The 11,642-nt window shown below is 52.7% G+C and overlaps 1 protein-coding gene and 1 long non-coding RNA gene across 2 annotated transcripts; both read right to left on the minus strand.

Moving 5' to 3' along the window:
• Window positions 1–9,206: 9,206 nt before the first annotated feature.
• LOC139830225 (uncharacterized) lies at window positions 9,207–10,394 on the minus strand. The gene is made up of 2 exons (XM_071818232.1): window positions 10,240–10,394; window positions 9,207–10,053 (listed from the first exon to the last, which is right to left on the minus strand). Exons 1-2 carry the CDS (start codon window positions 10,340–10,342, stop codon window positions 9,467–9,469), a joined length of 690 nt encoding a protein of 229 aa, XP_071674333.1. The 5' UTR covers window positions 10,343–10,394; the 3' UTR covers window positions 9,207–9,466.
• Window positions 10,395–10,443: 49 nt separating this feature from the next.
• On the minus strand, window positions 10,444–10,937 carry LOC139830226 (uncharacterized). Its single transcript, XR_011742229.1, has 3 exons — window positions 10,770–10,937; window positions 10,638–10,691; window positions 10,444–10,550 (listed from the first exon to the last, which is right to left on the minus strand). It is a non-coding gene; the product is annotated as an uncharacterized lncRNA (long non-coding RNA).
• Window positions 10,938–11,642: the final 705 nt, after the last annotated feature.

Consider the following 11,642-nt stretch of genomic DNA (forward strand, 5'->3'; position numbering starts at 1 on the left):
GACGAAGGAGAAGAAGGGCCTCAGCAACGGCATATTGGCTCTGAGAAGGGCGCTGAAAGGCCAAGATGTGCACGGGCAAGACGGATGACGCCGTCGTATGCCCCGAGCTTGTGAACTTTAGCAGCTTGACTTCCCCATTGGCCAGATCTGAAGCACTGACCAAAGCAAGCCTCACCGTTAGCGCCATCACATTGATGGCACCAGATCGGGGTTTGCCCGGCAAGATCCGCCAGATTCACCATAGGCCAGATCTGAAGCCGATGATGAGATCCCCGACTCCATTGCGCCATTCTGCTCATGGGAAACACTGGATCTAAGCTTACAACAACACTAACTCCCTCGGATCCAAATTAGCTGACTCAACTTTGCTTATCTAAATATGGATGTATCCACACATGTTTTTACTCTAGATACATACACGTCTAAGGAAAGTTGAATCAATTAATTTAGTTCGGAGGGTGTACAATATACAGAGAGAAGTCGGCCTCGTCTCCGGCCGGCGAGGCCGCCGGAGAGAAGGGGGAGAGGAGCCGGGGGAGTGGGAGAGACTCGAGAGAGAAAGAGAAGAGGAAGAAATGAGAGCTCCCTGGGGAAGAACATTATTTTTGTCGTTCTCCTCATAGCTTGAAACTGAAAATTTTGGCCGCGCGCCAAATCATCCCGCCGCATCCATTCGAAAATCCCGTGACCAGTTTTACCCTTTTAACCCTGGTCCAGAAGCTACAACCCACCGATCATGGAGGGCTCATTCGGTAACAATGAAATATCTTGCCTAGATCCCGAACCCTCCCCACAGGCCCACACCCACCCACCAACCATTCGCCCCATTAGCTCAAAAATACTCTCACACGCCAAAGCTCTGACTCTCTACAGTACTAGATCTGCTTCGCCGCCGGCATACTCCTCCACAGTGTAGCCTTGATCGTGTTAGCTGTCCACCCACCTGATCCGCTCCCCCGCCGCCCTCGTCACCGACGGATCTGCTTCACCGCCGACCTCGCCACCGACGGATCTGCTTCACCGCCGACCTCGCCACCGACGGATCTGCTTCACCGCCGACCTTGCCACCGACTACCTCGGCGCAGCGGCTGTATCAACTTCACCGAATCCCTTGCCAGCCAACCAAATCTGCTTCACTAACGCCCGCTTCTACTGAAACAGGGTCGATTCATCGTCTCCCGCGTTCGCCGCCACTGGAATGCAAGTTGCCGCCCCCGTCCACCCCGCCGTAGCTTGGTTAGTACGCTGGCTCGTTAGATCGCGGTGTTTCTTTAGCTGTTGGGGGGATAACCCCCGGTATGCCAAAGGCATGCCAAACCGGATGGTTTGAGCCATCGAGATACCGGTTTAATGTTCTTGCCGGAAGCCTAGTAGGAATCCGGAAGAGCAAGGCTAAGCCGGTATCCCCAAAGGGGTATGCCGGGACCCGGTATAAAAGATACCGGAAAGGAGAGCCTGTCGGCAGGACTGGTCAAAGATTCTCTTCAGAGCAAGAAGACAAGGATGAGCTACGCCAAGTAACTTTATTCAGAGCCCTGGCGCCAAAGAGAGAGGTGACGGAGAAAGAAGCCGGGGGACGTCAGCTTCTATGATAAAAGAAGGCCCCGGTGTCATCTATGATTAAAGTAGCTTTGTACAGTAGCCAGTTAAAGTAGCTTTGTACAGTAACTCTGTAAAGTAGTTTGTCCAGTCAAAGATGCCATTAGGGTTTCTTGCCGTGTAAGCCACCCTCTCCCCTATATAAGGAGAGGGGGCAGCCCATCTTCACAAAAAAAGTATGTACGCGTGTATGTAGGAAGGCAGAGCCTGTAACTTGTGTGAATCTATGAACATGGTGATCTAGAGGGAGTTCTTCCTTGTGTCTTTCTTCTTCAACTTCTGGCCTTGGCCAAGTTCTTGAGGAAACCATCCGGAATCTCTTCCCACCTGATCGCAAACCCTCCCCCGAATCCTCTTGCGTCCATTCGGCCCCAATCTAAGCCATCCTATGGCATCTGCTCGTTCACCACGACGACAGTTGGCGCCCACCGTGGGGCCTGAAGTGGCGCTTGATGGAGTTCACATTCGGGCGGGCGTTCTCGAGATCTCCGGCGAACGGACGGTGTCCGCGTTGGTGCAGAGCATCTACGCCATGGACTTCATCAACGACAACGCGGGCTGCTTCGCCAACGGCGGCGTCTTCCCCAAGAACGGCCGCATCATCGAGTTCGGCAGCCATCGCGTCTACTTCGGCACCGTCCCCGTGCGCCAGCGCCTCTCGCCGGTGCTGGTGGCACCGGACCCGCCAAGATGGCTCTGTGCTGGCCGCGCCGCCGGCAGCGTCGAGGTAATGATGACCGGTGTGGCTGGTGCAGGAAAGGAGGTTGCGGCTGAAGGTGCCGGTCGCGCGGTTTCGACCCGTGCGGCTAAGCCACCGCTGGAGCGCGGCGCAGGCGCAGCAGGAGCATCATCCGCGCCACCGGAGACACCGCTTCAGGCGGCGATGAACGTCCTCGCCACCCCCATCGCGCAGAACATCGATCCGGCAGCGGCTCAGGCGGAGCTGGAGGCGCAGCGCCAGAAGATGCTAGAGAGCGGCAAGGACATCGTCAGGGCGCAGCGCGAGCTGAACCTAACCGTACGTGAGTATAACGCTGCCCATGGCTTTGCTTCTGTTAGCGCGCATGCTGCTAGGATGCCGGAAAACCGGCTAAAAGCTCGCAACCTAGATCAAGATTTGCGCAAAGAGATTCTTACCGGCAAGAGCGCCTCTGCATCTGTTAGCATCGTGGAAAAGCCTAAGTATAGCAGCCCGGATAAAACTATAAAAGCTGCTAAGGCCTTTGTCAGAGCTGTGCGAGTCGCTTTCCGGAGAGGCTTTGGTAAAGCAGCAAGAGCGTGTTAGAGAGCTGCTGGAAACCATTGAGCAGCAAAATGCTGAGCAGCTGGCTAAGCTGAACAAGGCAGCGGCCTCAAAATCCGCGCGTTCAACAAAGAATGCCGGTAGCAAATCCCATGGGCAGGCTTCGTCCCCCCATCCGGATAGAAGGAGAGAAAAAGAAGTGAATGCGCAGCAGATGACTGTGTACGATCCGGTTCTTGCCGGAAAGCAACAAGCCGGGCAACACGATGCCGGTAGAAAAAGCCAAGGGGCAGAGCGAGGCTATGCCAGAGGCTATGCCGGAAACAATCATGCCGGTAGATATGAGACCGGGCAAAACTATCGAGCTGCGAGGGCAGCGTACGAGGAGGGGGAAATAGATCCCCCAAGGTATCGGCAGGCAAGGGCCGCGGTACCGGAATGTCACGATGAAGCCGATTCCACGAAACCGGCAGCATACCGGAACCCATTGGGAGAACGCCTGGGAGAGAGATACTTACCGGAACGGGATGCGAGGCACCGTCTGGATAGAGTATACTTGTCAGAAATGATCGAGGAGGAAGGTCCTCCAGGTCCAAAGTGTTTTGGCCCAAGGATCATGAAAGAAAAACCACCAGTTCGCAACTTTATGTTGCCCCGTGACACAAAGACGTATGACGGCACCACGAAGCCGGAAGATTGGCTCGCGGATTACGTGACCGCGGTATACGTTGCAGGCGGTGGAGGAACCGTAGCAGGAGGAGGAAACCGGCGTTGGGCCGTGAGGATCATACCATCGTTTTTGGTTGGACCGGCAAGAATCTGGCTAAACAACTTGCCGGCAGGAAGCATAAATGGCTGGCTGGATTTTGAGGAGGCCTTTGTGAGCAATTTCAGCAGCACCTATCAGAGGCCAAACAGGCCGCAGCAACTTGCTCTGTGCGTGCAGCGCCCGAACGAAACAGACCGGGATTATCTAGCCCGGTGGAACACCACAAGGAACTCCTGTGAGGGGGTGATCGAGGCACAAGCCATTGCTTGGTTTAGCGATGGATGCGAAGAGGTTCACCGTTGTGGCAAAAGTTGCAGCGCAACATGCCGACAACGTTGGCAGAGATGATACGTGTGGCGGATAGCTATGCGTTGGGAGACCCAACGCAACCGGCGGTGCAACCGAGCCGGAACAGCCGCGCTTTATCAACAACACCGGGACAACCGGAATAACAAAAGAAGGGAAGATTTTCCGGATCGAAGGTACGGTCCGCAGCAAGTTGCTGCTGTGCAGGAAAACTTTGAGGCCAGCGACAGCCAGAGGCAAAAAACCGGATCGCAGCCATGGGCGGGTCCTAAGAAACAATGGGTGGAAAAGAAACCCTGGGTCCAGAAGAAGAACTGGCAAGAACCCACGAAATACACCATGGAAGCTGCCATGGATCAACCTTGCCGGTGGCACACGCCGAATCCGGCACATCCGTCGAACCATCTGACGAAGGATTGTACCTGGACCAAGTACTTGATGCAAAAAGGAACGATGAAAGATGCGCGGCCACCGCAAGACATGCCGCGGCAGCAACAACAGCTACCGCCACCACCACCACTTACCGGGGCAAACGCCTTACCGGTGCAGCCAAACCGGCAGCAGTACCAGCAAGTTAACCGGGTGGAGCAAAATGATAACCAGCCACCTCCACCGGCACCTTTAGGCCGGAATGTTTACGAAGATCCGCATCTGTGCTGTGTTGTCTTTGTCACTGAGCCAACAGACCGGCAAAGTGTACACCGGCGCTCCATGGAGGTCAATGCTGTGATGCCGGCAGTTCCCAAGTACATGATGTGGTCCAATCAGGAAATTACCTGGTCATCCAAGGATCACCCAAAGATCATGCCGAATCCGGGTGGATATGCTCTTGTTGTGGACCCGATCATGAAAGGGCCGCAAACTCGAGTGAAGTTCAGCAAGGTGCTGATAGACAATGGCAGTAGCATCAACATCATGTACAAGCACACCATGCAAACGCTGGGCATAACAGAAAACATGCTTCAGCCAACGCGCACAACGTTCCATGGGATCGTCCCTGGCTTGTCCTGTGCCCCGATAGGAAAAGTTCGGGTGGACGTGGCATTTGGAGGACGTGACAATTGCCGGGTGGAAAATCTAGAGTTTGAGGTAGTGGATCTGGACAGTCCCTACCATGCATTGCTGGGGAGACCGGCGTTGGCTGCTTTCATGGCCACCACTCATACGGCTTACCTCAAGATGAAGATGCCGGCACCTCGTGGGCCATTGACTGTGGTGGGAAACTATAAGATCTCACTGGAAATCGCATCGCCGGATCAAACCTAGCAGAATCGCTGGTGATCGCGGAGGAAAAGAAAAGAATGCAGACAGCTGTTGCGCTGGCTCAATCCTCACAAATGAGTTTGGCGGCAATGAGTGAAAACATGGGCACACCGGCATTCAAGCCAACCAATGAAACAAAGAACATTGTGCTGGATCCGGCTTACCCAGAGCGCACCGTTCGTATCGGCGCCGGCCTTGATCAAGCATAGGAAAGCGCGCTCGTCAGCTTCCTCCGTGAGAATCGGAATATCTTTGCCTGGTCAACTGATGATTTGGTAGGTGTTCCGAGGGAGCTGGCTGAGCACTCTCTAAACGTCCGGAAAGATGCCAAGCCGGTGCGGCAACCAGCTGCGTCGGTTCGCTGAAGACGAGAAGAAAGATCATAGGAGAAGAAGTAACCAAGCTGCTTGTTGCCGGATTCATTGTGGAGGTCACGCACACAGAGTGGCTGGCCAATCCGGTAATGGTTGAAAAGAAGAAAGATGAGAACACGGAGGCAAAAGCTCCAGAAGGTGTGGCGCATGTGCATCGACTACACCAACCTGAACAAGGCTTGCCCAAGAGATCCTTTTCCTTTGCCACGAATCGATCAAGTGATTGATTCAACTGCTGGGTGTGAGTTGTTGTCCTTCCTGGATGCCTATTCCGGTTTCCACCAAATTCCCTTAAAAAAGGAAGATCAAATAAAAACTGCGTTCATTACCCCGCACGGGGCTTATTGCTATGTCACTATGCCTTTTGGGTTGCGCAACGCTGGTGCAACGTACTTGTTATTTGTATGCAAAAATGCTTGTTTGATCAAATTGGAAAAAATGTGCAAGTCTATGTGGATGACATCGTGATAAAAACTAAGGTAAAAAACACTTTAATCGATGACATCCGGCAAACATTCGATAACCTAAGGCGGTTCCGGATGAAACTCAATCCGGCAAAATGTACCTTTGGTGTCCCCGCCGGCAAGCTGCTCGGTTTCCTGGTTTCAAGCCGGGGCATAGAGGTTAATCCGGTAAAGATCCGGGCGATAGAAAGAATGGCTATCCCTCGAGAGTTAAAAGATGTGCAAAAGTTTACCGGAAGCTTGGCATCGCTGAGCCGGTTTGTAAGCAGGTTGGGAGAAAAAGCTCTGCCACTCTATGCTCTCATGAAGAAATCTGACACGTTCATCTGGACCCCTCAGGCGGACGCAGCGTTTAAGGAGCTAAAAACGATGCTAGCCACAGCACCCGTACTGGCTTCACCTCTAGAAAGGGAGCCTATGCTGTTATACATAGCAGCAACAAACCGGGTTGTGAGTGTAGTGGTTGTGGTTGAAAGAGAAGAGGAAGAAAAACCGTCCGAGAGGCCGGTATACTACTTGAGCGAGGTGCTCTCCCTCTCAAAACAAAACTACCCTCACTTCCAGAAAATGACTTATGGCGTGTACATGGCCGCCACAAAACTCAAGCACTACTTTGAGGAACACCCCATAAAGGTGGTGAGTGAAGCACCAATTTCCGACATCATGAGCAACAAAGATGCCAGCGGCCGGATTGCAAAATGGGCGATCCAGATATCACCGTACGTGCCGGTATATGAAAGGAGAGATGCCATAAAATCACAGGCTTTGGCTGATTTCCTTGTTGATTGGGCGGAGATGCAATACAAACCGCCAGATCAGAGGATAGAATACTGGAAGATGCACTTTGATGGATCTAAGCTCAAGGAAGGTCTAGGTGCCGGTGTGGTGCTTACTTCACCAAAAGGAGACCACCTCCGGTATGTTTTGCAAGTACATTTCAGGGCATCGAACAATGTCGCTGAATATGAAGCTTTGATCCATGGGCTTAAGGTCGCAAAAGAAATCGGTGCACACCGGATCATTTGCTATGGCGATTCAGACCTTGTGGTACAGCAGTGCTCAGGAGATTGGGATGCAAAAGACGCCAACATGGCCTCGTACCGGTTTCACGTGCAAAAGATTGCCGGATTCTTCGAAGGATGTGAGTTTCACCATGTGCCGCGAGCAGAAAATGAAGCCGCGGATGCTTTGTCCAAGTTGGGCTCATCTAGGCAAGAAATTCCTCCCGGAATAGCTTTGGCTCACCTAAGAGTGCCATCGATCAAGCCGAGCCCGGAATCAGAATCAATTTTTGTACCAGAGTCACACGTAGTACCCATGGATATCGATGAAGGGAACCCGGGGACCGTCCGGCAAGCTCGGGGACTGCTCCGGTAGGCTCGGGGACTGCTGTACCCATACCGGAAGAAACGATGCTGGTAGATAGCATGGAGATAGATGCACCGGTGTTTTTGGTTCGAGAAATACCATCATGGGTTAAACCTATTAAGGAATTCCTGATCAGCGGCACCTTGCCTACCGACGAAAAATGAATCAAGGAGGATACAAAGAAGGTCCAAAGCTTACACATTCATCAATGGTGAGGTGTACAAGAGAAGCGTTACGGTGTCCTTCAAAGATGTGTGGAACCGGAGGAAGGAAAAAGAAATGCTTGAGGAAATTCACCAAGGAGAATGTGGGCATCATGCTTCATCAAGGGCTTTGGTAGCAAAAGTATTCCGGCATGGGTTCTATTGGCCCACTGCTTTGGAGGACGCTGAGGATTTGGTAAGAAAATGCAACGGCTGCCAGAGGTACGCCAAGCAAAACCATACCCCAGCATCCGGTTTAAAGACAATACCGCTAACATGGCCATTCGCTGTTTGGTGCCTTGACATGGTTGGACCATTCAAAACTGCAAGAAGCAGCATGACTCACATCTTGGTCATGGTGGATAAGTTCACCAAGTGGCTGGAAGTAAAACCTATCGCAAAGTGTGATGGGCATACAGCTGTGAAATTCTTGAAAGATGTCATTTTGCGGTATGGATACCCGCACAGCATCATCACTGATAACGGAACCAACTTTGCTCAAGGTGAGTTCAAAAGGTTCTGTGAAGAAAAGAACATCCGGTTGGATTTGTGCTCAGTGGCACATCCACAGGGCAATGGCCAAGTAGAAAGAATGAATGCCTTGGTGCTTTCCGGTATCAAGCCTAGACTCATTGATGCGGTGGAAAAGTCACCGGGATGTTGGCTCGATGAGCTACCATCAGTACTGTGGAGTATAAGAACAACTCCAAACCGGTCTACCGGATACACTCCCTTCTCATGGTTTATGGAGCAGAAGCGGTGATACCAACCGATATCATCCATGATTCACCAAGGGTACAGCTCTATACTGAGCAAGAGGTCAAAGAGGCCAGAGAAAACGATGTGGACTTGCTAGAAGAAGCAAGAGAGCTGGCTTTGGCAAGAACAGCCATTTACCAGCAAAACCTAAGACGCTATCATAACCGGAAGGTTAACCCAAGAGTTTTCCGGGAAGGAGATCTGGTACTTCGCACAGTGCAGCGCAGCGAAGGCCGGCATAAGCTTTTGCCACCGTGGGAAGGTCCCTTCATTGTAAGCAAGGTGCTTCACAATGATGCATACTACTTGATAGATGCACAGGAATGGAAGAAAGGAAAGGCGGACAGGTCCGGCGAGGAGAGCAAGCGTCCATGGAACGTAGCTCTGTTGCGTCCTTTCTACTCTTGAAGTGGTGGTGTAAGAAGTTCCTTTTTGTACCTTATATGCTATGAATAAAAGATGCCGGAACCTTGAGTGAATCTCGGGGACTACCCCAACTTAAGTTGCATGTAACTTGTCTATTTTTTTCAGTTTACCGGTTGCTTATTGAATGTTTTTTCTTTCCGGTTTAGTAGTGTGCTAAATCCTACCGGAGTCTTCGACTCTGCTGCTGTCCGCAAACCGGCTTCATGGCAAGCAAGATAAACCGGTAGGGGATAAGCACATGAACTGCGAAAAGGGAGAGCAGGAAAGAACAATCTGAAAAATTTAATTAACCCCGGTTAAACCGGTTTTTTGCAAAATTTCAAAGTTATTTCTAAGTTCAAGAAGATGCTTGTTTGGTGAAAGAACCTTGTGCTCATACGCCAAAGAACGCCCAGAGAAGGCAGGCAGAGCCAAGGCAAAAAAACCAAGTATGCATCAAATTGGATGCGGAAGCAATTGAGAAATCTTTGCAGTGCAGGATAAAAGCGGAACCAAAAGCAAAATATGCTAAGGCAAACTCATAAGTACTTAGCTACCGGTATAACTTACCGGCAGGAAATGTTGTAGCACAACCACAGGCAAACTTAAGTTTTACATCATAAGCCCCGGCATTCCGGGGCAGAATTTAACAGATATTGTCTTAAAGCAACAGGACCAACAGATATAATGAGCAAACACTTCAAAGGAAATCATCATGCAGCAGGGGCTTCCGGAGGAGCATCGCCGGCACCAGCATCGCCCAGGACCTCTTCTTCGGCTTCACCCTCCTCCTCGTCGAGATAATCCGTGACGCCAGGAGGGGGAGGGATGAAGGTGCGCATGTCGGCATACTCCGCGATGCGGTACGCGCGATCCTGCCGCTTGGCGGAGAGGATCGGGTCCAGATCCGTTTCTGCGCCTTCGCGCACGCCGGTAAGGGCGTCCAGATTGAGCTCCGGGTACCAGGAGCAGGCGACGCGGAGGGCGGAGTCCGCTCCAGCGCGGGCAGCAGAGCACTGCCACTCGCGGATCCTCCTGCCGGCACCTTTCAGGCGGTCGTTGATGAGGGAGAAGGTGTCCGGCACCTCCTCGCCAGGCCATAAAGTCCTGTATAGCTGGGTAGCTACATCAGGGATGTCCGAAAGATTGCGGTCTATGCAGCGCATATGGGACACCCGCGCGTTAAGCGCGACCAGATGGTCCTTGGGCGTCCATGGCACGGTAAGATCCGCTTGGCCTTTGTCCTTGCGCTGCGCGTCGACCTTCTTGACGGCATACCTCTGCGAGTCCGGAAAGAGGCCTGTGCAAAGAAAGAAAAAGCTTAAGGAAAAGAGTCCGGAAGAAAAAGAGACCGGAAGAAAAAGAGACCGGAGAGAAAAGAATCCGGAAGAAGAGAGACCGGACGGAAAGATAGCGGAAACAAAAATGGGGTCGAAGGAAAAAAGGCTCGTATGCAGTAGTCAAAGTGTAAAAGAAAACAACTTACGGAGGGCAAGTGTGTCGGTCTGCAGGATCAGCTGATCGCACTCCTTGTGCCCCTCCTCCAGCCGCGCGGCCTTCTCCTCGGCACCCTTCCGGGCCTTGGTCATCTCCTCCAGCTCTGCCCGCAACACCACAGTGGCATTGCAGGCATTCTCCAGAGCCTCGTCCAACTTGGCCGCTGCGGTCACTTCAGCGGCCTTGAGGGCCTGGCGTGGTCAAGCCCCAGCTGAATCAACTGAGACTTGAGCTCCTGGTAGCTGGTCTTGAGGGCGTTTAGCTCCTCCTGGTGCTGCCGGCTGAGCTCATCCTTCTCCCCTGTAACCGGAAAAATGAGTGTTAGCAAGGCTACACTAGTAAAACTGAAAAGAAACCAAGTTCAAAGGAGAAAGGAAAAAATAGTACGTTGGGCCGTGGCGAGCTGCTCCTTGAGAGCATCGATGGAAGCTTCCGGGATCACTGTTGAACAGAAATTGTAAATATCACAAGGAAAAGAGGTTTCCGGTAGCAAAGATGCCGGTGAAACGAAAAACTTACCTTGGCACTTGTCATGTGCCTCAGCGAGCTCCCGGTGCTCCCATAAAAGCTCCTCGAAGAGGGCCTTCCGAGTGTCAGCGGTGACCTGTTCAAGAAAAAGAAGAAATAAGGTAAAATTTTGTGCTAAGAACCAAGTTCTTAACCCGAAACTCGGGGACTGGCAGTGCCGGTTTTGCGCTAAAAACTTAAGTTAAGTTTTGCGCTAAGAGCTGCGCTCTCACCACAAAACTCGGGGACTGGGAAGATAGACAAGAGAGAAACCGGCATGAAACTAAGGAAAAGATAAAGCAGAACCGGAAACGAAGAAACCGGTAAAGGTTGAAAGTTAATAGAACATACCGTCAGATTGTTCGTGGAATCGTACCACGCGCTGTCAAGCTCTTTTACGGCAGCCCGGAGCCGCATGAAGTGCTCCTCAGAACACCGATCCCCGACAGGATCAGGTGCCGGCAGCCGATCCTTGCCCATGCCGCGGGTCGCCGGAGTGATGTCCGCGGCGTTCCATTTTTGGGCATACGGCAGGAGGTGCCCCAGGTCCCGGCCTTGGCGCTGGAACTCCGTAATGCGGCCGAGGAGGCCGGTGGCCTTCATGCTGGCGCTTTGGCAGCCTTGGAGACGTGCAGCACCAAGGGCTGCTGGCCGCCCGAAGGGGCGCTGGAGGCCGTCGCCTTCCCCTTGATGAGCTTGGAGGGCTTGGGCGGCGGCGCGGTAGAAGAGGCCCCGGAAGTCTTAGCCGGCGGCGCGCCAGGAGCGGCCTTGGAGGGCTGGGCGCGAGGAGCCTCAGGCGGAGGCATGAGGATGGTGCGTGGAGAAGGGGGAGCGCTAGGAGCGTCACCCGTCTTGGAGCCTTCCGGCGCGGAAGATTCCGGCGCG

Source organism: Lolium perenne, chromosome 4 (assembly GCF_019359855.2).
Source record: "Lolium perenne isolate Kyuss_39 chromosome 4, Kyuss_2.0, whole genome shotgun sequence".
Lineage (NCBI taxonomy): Eukaryota > Viridiplantae > Streptophyta > Magnoliopsida > Poales > Poaceae > Lolium > Lolium perenne.